This window comes from Sciurus carolinensis, chromosome 10, assembly GCF_902686445.1.
Source record: "Sciurus carolinensis chromosome 10, mSciCar1.2, whole genome shotgun sequence".
Classification (NCBI taxonomy): domain Eukaryota; kingdom Metazoa; phylum Chordata; class Mammalia; order Rodentia; family Sciuridae; genus Sciurus; species Sciurus carolinensis.
In genome coordinates, this window is record NC_062222.1 from 66,943,990 (window position 1) to 66,960,283 (window position 16,294).

The window sequence follows — 16,294 nt, forward strand, 5'->3', positions numbered from 1 at the left end:
GCAAGCAGATATTTGCTATTATTGGAGAAAGTAATTCTGAAAAAGAGATAAAAACACATAGCTAACTTTTTGTCCTGGAATCATTTTGAATATGCTTTTGAAGTAATTTTTAAATACAATTTTAACTTATTATGTAAATTACCTTTCCTTTAAGAAACTTCCAGTCAGACAAGCAGGAGATGAAAATATCTCTCGGATTTCCCTACATCAGGAATGAGACAGTGGTTACACCAAATCGAACAGAATGCCTCCTTATAGCAGGAGATGTGATAAATTAAACAGCTTGTAATTGTCCTTCAAACTTCCCCCTGTCTTCTACTTGTTTACATAATATTATGACATCTAAACATCTGCCCCATTTGCTAATTCTCAAAATGTCAGTGGTAAACATGGGATAGAAAGGTGTATTCTGAAGGAAGTCTCAGGGAAAGAGAAAAAGGCCTGATGAAGTCAAACTTTCTTGAAAAAAATAAAACTCTCACATTCCACTCGATGTCACAAGCTCTATTTATTTCTATTCCACCAAAGTGGGAACAAAATAAATTACCAGAAATTAAATGTGGTGAAGGCTGGGGGGGTTCCTTTATCTTAGAAGTACACAATGCTTCTTGATTATTTGTGCTCTGCAAATCTTAACACAATATTTTGTACAACTAGCTTTCAGAATAAGAAGCCACATCTAAAAAGGTCTCTAGACGTTTGTAAGAATGAGTACAATCCTTATAGGTGGAAGGAGTTCTGTAGCTGAGGACAGGGTTGGTTCAACTATTCACATGTGAATTAGAGGTTCAGGAACAACTGGTTCCAGGGTCAGACAGGGTTGGGAAATGCCACAGAAAATATATCCTGCACAGAGTCACAATATATCTAAATATACTAAAGGACCAGGAAAATCTTACAGTGAAGAATGGTCTCTTCATGGAGTGTACATGCTAATTGTGTTGATTAGTTTTAGGTGTCCACCTGGCTAGTCCATGCTACCTATATATTTGGTCAAATATTATTCTAGAAGTTTCTGTGAAGGTATTCTTCAAATTCAGATTAACATATAGAGCAGAAGAATTTGAGTAAACAGATAACTCTCCATTATGTGGGTAGACTCATCCAATCACAGTTGGAAGGTCTTAGAAGAACAAGCCACCCTCAAAAAGGGAATTCTGCCTTCAGACTCGAGTTGCAACATCAATTCCTCCCTGGTGGCTGGATCACAAATTTCAGACCTGTGTCCCCACAATTACATAAGCTAATTATTTAAGATAATCTCTCTTTCAATAGGTAGATGAAGACATATTCTATTACCTCTGTTCCCAAGAAATCTTGGCTAATATACTAGAGGACCACAGAGTCTTACATCCCTCCGTTGTACAGAACCAATTTGGGAATGCTATTTTAAAGAGTCAGACATATGGAGCGTGCATACCTTTTTGTATTTTGCCACTGCTTAGTGCCCACATCAGTGATCCATCTCTTTATAGTACCTTCATTTAATAAAAGAATTTTCCTCCTCAGATTAACATAGGAATTCTATAGACAGACAAATAAGCAGAATAATTTAGACATGTCAGAAAGTTACCCACCTTTTAGGCATATTCTAAGAAGAGAATACTAATTTTAAAATATGAATAACTAGCTCTGGGACAATCACGAAAAAAGACTCTACCAAGGAATTACCAATTTGCTGTCCAAGGGGACTTGGAGTCAAAGCAATTTCTCTGAGTGTCACAACACTCATCAATGGATACAAGAACAACCCTATTAAGGTGAACATCAGACACATTCAAGAGGATGTTCCTAAAAGGGCTGGGTATGGAAGGAGGTGCCTGATTTCCAGGGGCAAGGAGGGTAGGGACGTTAGGAATTCAGTATTCGTAAGCCTATAGACCTCAGGTGTTTTCAGTACTGTACTGGCTAGCAAAGTCCTTTTTAGAATCTGTTAACCTATCTGTGCTCACGAACACCTGACCAATGCTACTGGCAAGAAGCCCACCAAAAGATAGGTTGAGTCTGAGGAAATTACACTGACTTGACATTCATTAGGGACAAATCTATTGATTTTTGTAGGTAAAATGAAATGGCTTAGGTAAAGGATCAACAATGTCCATCTATTTCCAAAGTCACCCTAGTAACCCGATGACGTCAAAGGTGGATAAACCTGGATCCTAGAACCCTTTATTTTGTTTAAAACACCAAGCTATAGAACATGCAGCAATCTATTTTTACCTCTTTTTCCATCCACAGCAAAATGCTTTGATTCCCTCCAGCAATCACAATCAGCTCCTTTCCTGAGCTTTGGCTTTCTGAAAGGGATGCACAAAGTGTATAGAACGTCACTTAGCACAAACTTGTATACTCAGTGTAAATAAATAATCTCACGATTCTTAAATGTTGTCATTTTATCTTTGGAACACACAAAAACTCAGTGCATTTCCCACCAATTAAGAAGTAGGGATATATATATATACTCTAGGGTAAAGATTAGCTTTCAAACATAGCTGTCACATAAGGTTGACATGTGCCATCTGTTTAATATAGGTAATTAACATAAATGCTTCTATAGAGAGCATGAAGTATCTCATTAACCTTTGCCTAGTTTAATTCCGCTCCCATTCCAAAAAACCCTAATCTTAACATTTAACAAATGACGGCTGGCATTGAAGAATATGAATAACTACTTTGAGCCATGGAATGTTATAAGGAATCAAAGATAATATATGAATTGCTCGAGGAAATCACTGTTCGTTTCCCCAGAAGAAATGATAGAATTTTAAGCTTTCAGAAACAACCCAGGTGCTCTGAGGTGCTTCTACTGTGGTGTTTCAGAGCTTAGGGTTCTGAGGTTACATGGAGCAAGGTTTAATTCCAGTTAAACCTCTTCCTGCCGTTCAGTAGGAGGTTAGCTAGCCCTTTGTTCTCCAAGATTCTGTATCCTCCTACAAAACAGGGATGACAAAATACATCTTCAAGAATCAGTAAAAGGACTGGTAAGACAGTCAGGTATGTGGTGAGCACACATCCAGCACCTCGATTTGGAGCATAATTCCAATTATGGGTCAATTAAACCAGGTAGGGAAATAAATCATTTTGGAATTTAATAAGTCTCTTACAAACTGAAATCACCAAACATCTCTGAATCCACAATCTGCTTTACTATGTCATTATTCATGTTTACATTAATCCTAATCTAAAGGGGAAGCAGAAAAAGAAGGGTTACTCCGATTTGATAAATTAGAAGGGATCCTCAAAATTATTTACACATAAAAAAGTGAAACCAATCTTCAGACAATATTCTTCATATTCATACTCTGCTTTACTTGTCATTTTATGCACTTAGAAAAATCACTTTCTCTAACAAGGTATTATGTTGAATCCTATACTCCTATAGAATTTACCAAATTTGAGTTCTTCATTTGATGACAATTTCATGGGAAGCGGTATCAGTTGATTGTGTTTTCCACCATTCCCTAATTGTCCTTCTTTTCCAAAACCAAAGGAAAAGACCTTTCCCAAATCGGAAACATAGGCAAGTGTGTGCCACCTATTAAATAAAAGCACATACTGTCAATTCTTCATTTTCCCCAATGAGGAAAGTACTTAAGAGAGTATTTAGCAATACATTAAATTGCCAAAATCAGTTTACCCAATCAGAGTGAAACTAACATTCAGAGGATAAAAACTCTCTGAAAATCAAGAAACCTACTGCAAGGCTGAGAAGACTCTGGAAAGCCTGCACCTACTCAAGGCCATGAGTCACACAGTGGCAAATGGTGTTCCTTTTCTTAGGAACAAACACTTTCCCTTGCCTGCTGTTCTTTTTTCTTTCCTTTTGTAGTAGAGTGGGGGGGTGGATACAGGGGGATTGAACTCAGCTGCACTCAACCACTGAGCCACATCCCCAGCCCTATTTTTGTATTTTATTTAGTGACGGGGTCTCACTGAGTTGTTTAGCACCTCACTTTTGCTGACGCTGGCTTTGAACTTGCAATCCTCCTGCCTTACCCTCCTGAGCTGCTGGGATTACAGGCGTGCATCACCGAGCCTGCTATTCCTTTTTCAAGCCTCAGCTTGAGAGTCACCGGCTCCTTGAAGCCATCTCTGAACTCCTCATCTCCCCATTCTAAAAGACTAAATTAGCTGACTTCTCTGAGCTCCCACTCTATTTCCCAAAGACATCTATCACACTGGTTTTCTTACTGATGTGTTCACTGGTCTCTTCCAACATACTGGTGTGTAGTAAACAATTTAACCGTGCTCAGAGGGGTCTGCCCTTATCCGCCAACTCATGGGAGGTAACTGCCAAACCCTCAGTACTTTTCAGGTCAAAGAGGAGCATCTCTGGCACTGAGAGAGGGGCCCTGAGACCATCCTGTTAGAGGCTCATGGAGAACTCCCCTGGTCTGGGATGTAAGCCAGACCCATGGGAGGAAGGAGCTGGAGACCGAGTTAAATTACTTGGCAAGGGTACAATTAACCACACCTAGGCAATGAACCCCCAACAAAAACTCTGGACTTGGGTGCTTCCTTGGTTAACAATACTCCAGGGACTCCAGAGGAAATAACACCATCCAGCTGTTCCAAGTGGAAACAACCAGAAACTCGGCATTTAGATGCTTCCTAGACCCAGCCTTCCACCTCTCTGCCTTCAACTATTACTAATGGAACCCTTTTCCTGTATAAATATGACTGTGAGTAAATCAACCTGCAGTACGTTCTATGTCTTTCAAGTGAATTCCCCTGTCTTACTAGCGGGATTAACCTGGTTTGTACTAAGGAATCTCTAGTGTGGTTCCTTCTCTTGAAATACGTGCTTTTCAAAGCAACATGTATTAGGAAGAATCCCAAGTGGTAGCAACATTTCTTGGATTAAGAGATAATGGAGCTGGGTGCAGTGGTGTACACCTGTAATCAAGCAGCTCAGGAGGCTCAGCAGGACGATTCCAAATTCAAAGCCATCCTCAGTCACTTAAAGAGGCCCTAAGTAACTGGGTGAGACCCTGTCTCAAAATAAGAAGAACCAGGATACAGCTCAGTGGTGAAGTCCCCTGGGTTCGATTCCTAGTAGCAAAAAAGAGAGATACTGAATGGAAGCTTGGGATGTAGCTCAGTGAGAGTGCTTGCCTAGTGTGCAGGAGGCTCTGGGTTCAATTCCCAGTATGGGAGACAAAAGGGGAGAGAGATTGAATGTGACAGACATTAAGAAGATATCACTTTGGCTAAGAGAATCTAACTGTGATAATTTGGTCTACCTTAATATTATCACCATTGTCATAACAGTATGTCTATAGACTGTATTTTTTAAAGTAAGGATTTCTCAAATGAGTCCGAATCTGCTTATGTTTAGCGAGGAAAAGAATTAAACAAAAGAAATGTATCTAGGTAAAAATGTTTCTTAATCCCAGCAAGTCCCAGCATCTTACCAGCAAGAAGTGGACCGATTAGTGTAATGACCAAATAAAATAACTGAATAAACACAGGAGTCTGAGCAAGATTTTTGGACTTATTTAAAAAAAAAAAAAAAAAAAAAAACTGTAGAAATCAAAATCGTCACTCTGAAAAATTAATTATTGCCTAAAATTCAGCTCTTGTAACTAAAATCTGTAATCCGAAGACTTAGGAAACCAACTAATAAAAAGCACGTTGCGGGACTGGGGAGATAGCTCAGTTGGTAGAGTGCTTGCCTTGCAAACACAAGGCCCTGGGTTCAATCCCCAGCACCCCCAAAAAAAACAAAAAGAAAACAAAAAGCACGTTGGCCCCAACAGGTTTTGACAGAGGGTGAATACATTAATGGATAACCCTTTGTGACTTACACTGATTTACTTTCCCCAAATATTCACGACTTATTTTCCTTAAAGATGAAAGTTCACCTGAAGTTAACAGAGGTATTTCAGAAAGGAGACAAGGGAAAGTTAATTTTAGTTGTTCATTTAAAAAATAAAAAACAAGTAAAAGGCCGGGATACACATGTAGTTCAGTGGTAGAGCATTATGCCTAGCATGAGTGAGGCCCTGGTTCAATCCCTAGTACCTACCCCTCCACACACAAAGTCAAAGAAAACAAATATGGAGACTTAAAGACTTATGATAATTAATAATATAAATTCTTCACCTATTTGAAAATGTTTGATATTTATATCTCAAGGAAACAGATGAACATTTTATTAAATTACCTAAGTTTATCAATATCATTGATATTTTCCTTGACACTTTACAACTTACCTTCCACATGCTACCTGGGTCACTCTACTTCCAGCAAGCTTGGTCACCAAACAGGGTCTCAGCTCATTTTGGGTTGAATTATGACCAAGTTGCCCATATTTTCCAGCACCAAAAGTAAACAGCAGTCCATCCTATGGAAAGGGAACTTCATATCAGATGCTAGAAAAAATACTCTACAGAAAGCACATTCGCTGACTCCTAGTAAAACCCCCAATAATCAGGAAAACAGTCCTACATGCAGGAATGCATCGCCTTTTTTCTGGATAACATTAACTCCTCATACACAGTGTTCTTCTAAAAGTAGTCAAAGGAGACCACATACACCTACCTGTGTGAGCAGGGCAGCATGAGAGCCACCACAAGCGAGAAATTCAACTTTTCTATTGTCTGGTGTTTCAATAAGGCAAGGAGCGGCTTTATCTGCGCAGGGAAAGAACAGTTGAAGTGACCAGAAAGAAGCAGTGAGTATTCACACTGGTTGCCTGGCGTGCTTCCTCTCAACCTAGCAAGAGCAGCGCTCAGCCCATTCTGACAAGCTCAGCTCTATACTGGCATACTGAGGCCCAAGTTCTAGCCCTAAAGTTGAGGGTAGGGCAGCAGCCAAAAGGGTCACCCTTAGCAGCCTACATGTGTGAAAGGGTCAAGCCACTTCCCAGACCCATTCTTCTCCTTTCAACCTCACTTTTTTTTTTCTTTTTTCTTTTTTCTTTTTTTTTTTTCTTGAGGTTATAGGGAATGAGCCCAGGGGTACTCTACCATTGAGCTTTTTATTCTGAGATAGGGTCTGGCTAAGTTGTCCAAGTTGGTCTCAAACTTGTGATCCTTCTGCCTCAGCCTTCTGAGTAGACAGGATTACAGATGTGCACCACCACATTCAACTTGATTAACTTTAACAGCGACACGTCGAATATTTCCAATTCCTGCCTAGAATTACATCTTTTTCTGGTGCTGGGGAGTGAATCCAGGACCCAGGGTCTTACACATGCTACAAAAGCACTCTACCATTTATGAGCACAAAGATTCTTTTCTCCTTCAGAAACAGTGTCTCACACCTCTAATTCTAGCATCATGGGAAGCTGAGGCAGAATGATCACAAATTTGAGGCCAGCTTTGGCAACTTAGTGAAACTCTGTCTCAAAATGAAAACTAAATGGGGATGTGGCTCAGTAGTAGAGGGCCCCAAGTTCAATCTGAAAGGAGGGGGAATATCTCTACTATGGCATTCTTACCTCATGCTACCATTTCCTTCATGATTATTTTCCCATCAAAGCACTCAAGATTCAGCAAAATAAAGGGTTGTTTTTTTTTTCACATTTAACTTTTTTGGTACTGGAGAATGAACCCAAGGACTATCCCTGAGCTACATCCCCAGTATTTTGTATTTTGAGATAGGGTCTTGCTAAGTTGCTGAGGCTGGCCTTGAAATTGTGATCCTGCTACTTCAGTCTCTCGAGTTGCTAGGATTACACACATGTGCCACTATACCCAGCATAATGATTTCTTTACTCTTATCACTTCTGAATATTTCTCTAACACTGACTTATGAACTATCCTGTGTAGTTAACACTGGGCCATGTCAGGGAAACATGCAAAGTCTGACTACTGATCCAGAATAATATATACACACCACTTCCAGGTAAAGCAGCAGAGTTCACTACACTTGAAAACTCTAATAAGTCATCTGGGACCATGAGAAATTTTGCCATGCTTTGTACAGGTAGTTCAATAATAGCAACTGCATGCTTTGTGTGTGTGTGTGTGTGTGAATGTGTATATAGACATAAATCATGCTTTATAGAATAAAGTCAGGATATATGAGTTTCCACACAGAATTTGCACGTTCTTTTGTGATAATATATTAATAGATTTTAAGTTCAGACACCTTAGAAGTCATTTTATCAAAACCTGTCACTTTCCACAAAAAGGAAATAATAAGACTTAGAGGCAAGTAAGGGCATGGCAAGGTCCTTTACTAAGTAAACTGCACAGGAGGAGGAATCTCAGTGTTTTGATCCCTAATCCAATGCTGTGGCCATCCCACACAGAACTTGATTAAATCAAGAGCTCCACACTGTGCAAGTCTCCTGGACAGATTCTGCCTTCAAGACAGATAAATCAGAAAGACCAGTACAAATGAACACAAGGATCTGAACTATTTGTGACAGGATGGTCTATGTTCAATTATTTCTCATTTAACAAATGTTTGTTAAAAATACGAATTTGAAAATGTTTCATACTCTTAGTGTGGCCCAGGCCTAGTTGTCCAAAATTATTTTTTCCCCATGAGTAAACATTTCCGGACATGGATAAGGCCATGCTGTGGGCTTCTCCTGCAGAAATCTGAACCAAGGGGACTCCAGCGAGCTGCTCCACCACCTGTGGTATGAGGGTTGAGGGAAAGATCCTTCCAATGCCAAGCTGGCCATCTAGGTTCTGTCCCCAGGCAAAAAGCTCACCACCTTGATAAAAACAAAGAAAATGCTGTTATATTAAATATTAAATTTATGTGCACGATGTATACTACACATGCCATAAATCACTTCTATGTTCATACTCACAAATCTCTAAGAACCCATGCCTGACTCCAAAAAGCACAGAAGAATCTTCTGTTTAGCAGTAAGAGTTAACTTCCTTACCCTCATCTGAAGGGATACAATGAGGCTCTCTGAATATAAATATTTGATCAGATTCAAGAATACTTTAAGAAAGTCACATGTCAGGCCATGAAAAAGAGAAATATTCTACTCTGAGAAAATGAAATCCAGAACTAGGGTTTTTTTCCCCACTTCCCTCGTTTTCATGAGCCTAAACATCCCAAATAAACAACTGAGAAATTCACTTGAAACTGGTCATGATGGTGCACACTTGCAACTACTTAGGAGGTTGAGGCAGGAGTTTAAAACATAGCCTGGGCAATGAATGTAGCAGGATGCCAACTCAAAAATTTTAAAAATAAATCATTGCAGCACAGTATATTAAAAGAGACAGCTATTTAACTAGTTGAATACATGAAACATTTTTTCAAGCAAAATTTTTAGATGTTATCTAACGGAATTGGCAGTATTCAGTGGAGTCTGAAAAAGTACATCAGAGAATTAGTGTTCACTGAGCACCTCTTTGCAGAATACTGTGCGGTGGGGCAGACTCTATTCTCTCTCTCTCTCTTTTTTGTTTTTTGGTGGGGGGAGTACCAGAGATTGAACTCAGGGCCACGCAACCACTGACCCCACATTTCCAGCCCTATTTTACATTTTATTTAGAGACAGGGTCTGAGTTGTTTAGCATTTTGTTTATTTCTGAGGCTGACTTTGAACTACAGATCCTCCTGTCTCAGCATCCAGAGCCACTGGAGTGAACGGCATGTGCTACTACGACCGGCCCAGACTCTCTTTTCCAAACAGAATTTTTAAGTGGCTACTAGCCACTAGGAATATAATGATGAGCATGACCAGTTCCCTTCCTTGCTTCTCTACTTTATTTTTTTCTTATTGTGAATTACCAGTAACTTTTTATTTTCCCTTTGAGACAGAATCTCACTATGTTGTGCAGCTTGTTGTGATCTTTCTGCCTTAGCCTCTGGAGTCACTATATTCTAGACTGCTATGAAAACAGGTATGTAATTTTCACAACCTGAACACAAAAGATACTCGATATGAAATATTTGCTCATTAATGGATGAGATCCAATGACCAATTTTTTCTACAACACGTTCATACTCTCAAACCTCAACAGTGCCTTCAGCTCAGGTCAAATATTTGTACATATATATTTATGTGGAAGTGTGTATGTCTATACATAGATACATATGAACACGTACACGTAAACACACACATACGCGCACACACACACAAACGAATATATTTATCCCACACCTGCGTTTTGGTGGTACTGGGGATTAAACCCAGGGCCTCATGCATACTAGGGAAACGCTCTACCTCTTAGTTACATTCCTAGCTTTTTATTTTTTGAGACAGAGTTCTGTTAAGTTGCCCAGGTTGGTCTTGAACTTGTGATCCTCCTGCCTCAGCCTCCTCAGTAGCTGGGATTACAGGTATATGCCACCATGCCCAGTTGTCCTATATAGTTTTAAAATTTTCCTGGGTCCTGAATTCCTTCTACCATCCTCCTTTAACCATTCCTTTCATACTCAACTTTCTTTAAGAAGGAACCCAGATTTGCTGCTTCCATTTCATACTATCAGTGTTTGACAGAGAATACCGAAAGGATGGAGAATCCTGAAATTCAAAAGGTGATGTTAAAATATAACACAGGCCTGCAACTTGGTCGCCAAATAGAAGGAGAAAATTCTCAACTACTACCATGGAAGATGGAAGAGTGTTAGGAAAAGGAAAGAAGGTTCTGGAAAAGGGCCCAGGCCTGACCAGATTCCAGAAGGAATGTTTTTGATTATTCAGAAAATCTTTACTCTTTCATATTTGCAAAATAAAAGCCTGGAACAAAATGTAGAAACAGTTAATTACAGAAAACTGAAGATTTAATAGACCCAAGAATTCTCTCTCACTTTGCATCCTTCAAGAGCAGTACTTTAGCTGGACCCGGTAGCAAACACCTGTAATCTCAGTAGCTCAGGAGGCTGAGGCAGGAGGATCAGGAATTCAAAGACAGACTCAGCAACTGAACAAGGCCCTAAGAAACTAAGTGAGACCCTGTCTCAAAATAAAATATAAAAAGGGCCAGGGATATGGCTCAGTGTTTAGTAAGTGCCCTGGGTTCAACCCCAGGTACAAAAAAAAAAAAAAAAAAGAATAGTACTGTGGTCAGGTGCAGTGGCACATGCCTGTAATCCCAATGGCTCAAGAGTTTGAGGCACCATGATCACAAGTTTCAGGTCAGCCTCAGCAACTTAGTGAGGCCCTGAGCAACTTAACAAGATCCTGGCTCAAAATAAAAAAATAAAAAGGGCTGGAGACACTGCTCAGTGGTGAAGCACCCCTGGGTTCAATCCCCAGGACAAACAAGCAAACAAACAAACAAACCACAACTCTGAATCATATCAAATTCAAAACTACATTTATAGCTTGTCACAAAATGAGGTATAGCTATTTGACTGACTCTACATACACATGTATTTACTAGTTTTAAAAAACAATATCCCAAAAATTACCTTTTGACAGTGCAAGAGAATGATAATCTCCACAGGTAATCTGAATTATATATTTTTCTTGTAAAATGCTTTGAAACCTGATGAAAAGAAAACATATTTTATGTCAGTCATCATAACAAAAGTCACAATATGAAGGTTAGAACTAATAATATATTTAATTAGGAAGGAAGTTCAAGAAAAACAACTTTAAATTTACCACTTCACATTCAGTACACTGAACTCTAAAATTAGTTTCAAGAAAATATTGAGCATGACATATTTATAATATGATAAATCTAAAATACTTATGTAAACAATTTTAAGATGCAGGAATAAATGCAAGTTGAAAATAAGTTCTAATTCATGTGGAAAAGTCTCATAAATCATTCCATAATAATGCAATTTGTTCTAGGTTTAAAAACTTATTTCTGGAAATATACAGGATTCTTATGAGTATCAAATAATTTAATGAATGTGAAAGTTCAATATGGGGCTTGACAGACTAATCAAACATTTCAAATGCCAAAACAACATGATAGCTACAGCAGAATACTGCTTTGTATTGTATACATGAAATTCACTGGTCAGTTCAGAATTCATCACTACTTAACCCATTTTGTCCCATTATTCCAGATGCGGAACACCTATAAAAATTTTAGTATATAATGTGTAATATAATTATATAATGTGTATAATTATTAATTAATATTAACATAATAACAAATAAGGTTAAGACTACAATTTCCAACTTCTTTTAATGCCAGTGCAATTCCATTGAAATATTAGTAGAATTGAAAACTTGGGACTTACTACTTTAAGATGCTATTATATAGAGAAGAAGACAAGACTCATATAATGTAAAATTTTACTATAAAATTACTGTTGCCCTTTAGATAAAAGAAAGATCATTTAGTGAGAGGAAAAAAAAAGTGACCTACTTTGGGTGTTCTATGCTGTAATTGTATTCAAACAGCTTTCCATCTGAAGACAGAATCTGCATATGCTCTGCTCCTTGGTCCATGGAATGTATCTTCATTTTTTTCCCTAACTTAATATACTCTGAAGAGCAAATCCAACAGCAACTATCATCAATCATTATCTACTATTATTATTGATTTCATTATAATACACTTAAAATACCTGGAAAAAAGTTAAACTCGATAATCTTCAACTTAACATGATTTTCTCTTTAAGAATTCCCAAGTGTGCAAAGCAAATAAGAAATGACAATCATCTAGCCAATGAACTTTTTTTTAGATTTTAGAAAGCACTGATTTAGTCTTTCCATGAAATGGAACGTTACCATATCCCATTAAATATATGCTTTTTTTGGCACCAGGATAGGACCCAGGGGTGCTTAATCCCTGAGCCACACCCCTAGTCCTTTTTATATTTTCACTTTGAGACAGGGTCTCACTAAATTGCTTAGGGCCTCCATAAATTACTGAGGCTAGCTTTGAACTCTCCCAGCTCCTGGGATTAAAGACATGCACTTCCTCACCCCGTTTAAATCCTTTTTTAATAAATTAGGAAAAATTAAATTTTAAATGACAAATGAAAATGTTGGTAAGAAAACAATTCTAGAGAAACATAATTCATTTCAAGAAGAAATATACTGTGTATTCTGAGACACCCTATCCAGAAACAAAGCCAAAAACAATAATAAACACTGCCCAGAATGCTGGCCCCCAAAGCTAACACCTATATTTAAAGCAAGAATTGTATTTGGGGGACTATTTTTAAAGGAGATAATGTGGAAAGAACTTTTTTTTTTTTTCCTCTTTTTTCTTTTTTTGCGGTACTGGGGATCGAACTCAGGGCCTTATGCTTGAGAGGCAAGCACTCTACCAGCTGAGCTATCTCCCCAGCCCGGAAAGAACTTTTATTGGCACCAGGGCACACTTAGACCTTTCCAACAGTTAGATTTTAAATTGTTCAACAGTTACTAATAAATCCCACTTAATTTGTTCACAAAAACTGAAAAGAGGATAGTTTGAAGACTTTGTTTCACTCTTTAGTTCTAATGATAAAGAATCTACCATGTGAAAATCTCAAAGCACAAACCATATTACAAATGCTAGAGGAACAAAAACAGTTTGGTAGAAGAAAAGACCCAACACATTAACTTTTCCCCCCTTCTTTTACTTATTCGTCTATATTTTTTGAGACTAAGCATTTCAAATCAGTTGAAACAGAGGGATACTTAAGAAATGATACTGAGATACTTATTTAGTCCCTTGAAAAAACAAATAAATTCAGACCATTTCTCATACACCTTAATCAAACTCAATTCCAAATATACCCAAAATTTTAACTTTAAAAATGAAACTTGAAGCTGGGGGCTGTGGCAAACCCTGGGAAGCTGAGGCAGGAGGACCGCAAAGTCCAGGGCAGCCTGGGCAATTTAGAGAGATCCTCTCTCAAAATAAAAAGGGTAGGGGATGCAGCTCAGTGATAGAGCATTCGAGGTTGAATCCCCAGGACCCCCCAACAAAATAAAAATACCGCTTTAAAATTACTACAAGGATGAGAATAGTATTCAAATTTCTAAGTGCATATTAACTTCCAATTTTAAAATCCATACACCTCCATAAAAGAAAAACTTGATCATTTAGAAAGTTTAAATTGTGCACAGGGAGAAATGAGGTCAACAAAGGCAAGGAAGGAAAATACCACGACAGGCAGAGTTATGGTTTAATATCCAAATACCTCTTAAAATAAATAAGAAAAAGATTCACACCTCAATTTTCAAAAAGCCAGGTAAGGATATGAGCTGGCAGTTCACGGAAAAAGAAACGCAAATGGCCAACAGAGAAAGCAAAAAATGTACAATTTCACGCCAGTTCAATGCGAAACAACACAACAGCAAGACACCATTTTCCTCACTCCAGAGATGGGAAAATTTCTAAAGATTAATAAGGGTGGGACGCTTGTCCCCACCTGTAAAATCAGAACCACCATACCTAACAGGTAGGAAGGACCTGGGCCAAGGGCAACTCAAGGCCAGTGTAAGATCCTATCGCGGATAAAGATGACTGCAGTCTCTAAAAGGTCCACAAAATCGGGGTAGGTAGGTGGTGGTGTGTGTGGGGAATAGGGGAAATGAACTTTGAACAGAAAGCAAGCTACAGGGCGACTGTAGCTCAGACGGTGAGGATGCTCCCGTCCACTCACGCGCGGGTCAGTCTGCCAAGTACGGTCCAATCCACGTCCACACCCTGCGGACGCGGGGCCAGCGGGGACCGGGATAAGGACAGCTCAGGTCGCTGCCCCGCTAAACCACCTGGGCCCGGCGGGCGTCTGCAGCCGGAGACAGCAGCGGCCCAATGCCCTTCCGACCGCTGCAGCGGTGTAAGGCAGAGGACAGCACTCCGCACTCCAGCCTCTGAGGGACAGCGACGGTGCCGTCGCGGCCCCCGCCCTGCGCGCCCCAGCCCGAGACCCAGGGGACCTGCCCGCAAGCTCCACTTACTCGGCTTCCTGGCATCGTCGCTCCTCGGCGGCAGCTGGTGGACCTCGACGCCGGCCCCGCCGCGCTCCAGCACCGCCAGACGCCTCCGCGTGCAGCAAACCTGGCGCGTCGTCTCAGACCTTCGGAGCAACGCGCTGCGGAGACCCGAGGCGCTGGGGAAGAGCCAGAGCTGCGCGCTGTGCGGCTCCGCGGAGCGGGACGCGGCGGCCCTGCTGGGAGTCGAGAGCCCGCGCCCCCGCGACCTCCTCGGCAGCCTGGGCTCCATCGCTGTCGTCTTCGGCTCCGCGGCCGCGAGGGAACGAGAGAGCGCCCAGGACCGCCAATTCCTCGCCCGCGTCGCACTGCGGAGCTGGAGCGAGCGCGGCGGCGTCCAGGAACCGCGACCGCCTCTGCCCCGCCCCGCCCAGACTCGCCCCACGTGCTGTTTGGGGGCGGGGCCGGCGGTCCGCGGAGAAAACGAAACGGATGGGTTTTGTGAGGAGTCGAGGCGAAAAGGAAACGAAAAGGGAAACTCAAGCGTTGCCAGAGGCTTGGCAGGCGGCCAAAGAAACAGGTCCTTGGTAGGTGATCAACCGCCGCAGGACTGAGGAGCTGTCCGAGGGCAGCAGCCACCTGAATTCCCGACGGAATGGCTTTCGAGGAAACTGCAATTCCGCTAGGAGGCACCTGACACTTGCCAACTCAGAGAATTCTAGACGATGCTGGGGTGTGAAAACAAGCCAAAGTGTGTTCAGCCTCTGTTCCAGGCTCAAGCCTGAGGACGGCAGTGAAACTGGAGAAAGCTGGGCAGTCAGTCCACCCCCGTCTCACGGCCGCATCTTCACCTCTTACAAACAGGGATCCGCCCTATGTTAATACAGTTTTGCCTTTTCTAGAATTTTATACGATGGAATCATAGGAAAGTAGTCTTTTGTGTCTGACCTTTTTACATCGCAGAATGCTTTGAGATTCAGCCTGTTGTGTTGCATAAGTATCCCCCTTGTTACTGCTGTGTGGCCTTCTGTGACATGGGTATATCACAATTTATTTATCCATTCACCAATTGATGGGCAAGTTAGTCCTTTCCAGGTTTTGGTTACAATGAATAGAGCTGCTATGAATATTTGTACACAAGTCTTTGAGGAAACAAATGCTTTCATTTCCTCTGGGTAAATTCCTACAAAGTGGAATTGCTGTATCTTTTGATAAATGTTTGGATTTCTTTTAAGAAACAGCTAAACTTCTGAAGTGCGGTACCATTTGGTGTTCCCTCCAGCAATTTATGAGAGTTCCAATCACTCCACACTTCAACAGTTGTAGTATTACTCTGTTTTGGTTTTAATTTTCATTTCCCTAATGACTAATGATCTTGAGTGTGCTTATTTGCTATCTTTAGTTCTCTCTTTGGTGAAGTGGCTATTCAAATCTTTTGCCCACTTAGTAAATCAGTGGCTTCTCTGATCGAAGGATTCTTTCTATTTTATTTTATTTTTTTATTTTTTTGCGGTACTGGGGATCGAACTC

The 16,294-nt window shown here is 40.4% G+C and overlaps 1 protein-coding gene across 2 annotated transcripts in view; it reads right to left on the reverse strand.

Annotated features, from left to right (window-relative positions):
- Positions 1–15,167, reverse strand: part of Herc5 (HECT and RLD domain containing E3 ubiquitin protein ligase 5) — a 62,241-nt gene extending 47,074 nt beyond the window's left edge. For both annotated transcript variants that reach the window (XM_047566999.1, XM_047566996.1), the window contains exons 1-10: positions 14,792–15,167; positions 12,258–12,378; positions 11,341–11,417; positions 8,453–8,674; positions 6,544–6,635; positions 6,216–6,346; positions 3,390–3,535; positions 2,221–2,297; positions 1,421–1,524; positions 143–202 (exon numbers count right to left, since the gene is read on the reverse strand). In XM_047566999.1, coding sequence (XP_047422955.1) covers positions 143–202; positions 1,421–1,524; positions 2,221–2,297; positions 3,390–3,535; positions 6,216–6,346; positions 6,544–6,635; positions 8,453–8,674; positions 11,341–11,417; positions 12,258–12,378; positions 14,792–15,056 — 1,295 coding nt within the window. In that variant the 5' untranslated portion in view covers positions 15,057–15,167. The remainder of the gene's footprint in view (positions 1–142; positions 203–1,420; positions 1,525–2,220; positions 2,298–3,389; positions 3,536–6,215; positions 6,347–6,543; positions 6,636–8,452; positions 8,675–11,340; positions 11,418–12,257; positions 12,379–14,791) is intronic.
- Positions 15,168–16,294: the final 1,127 nt, after the last annotated feature.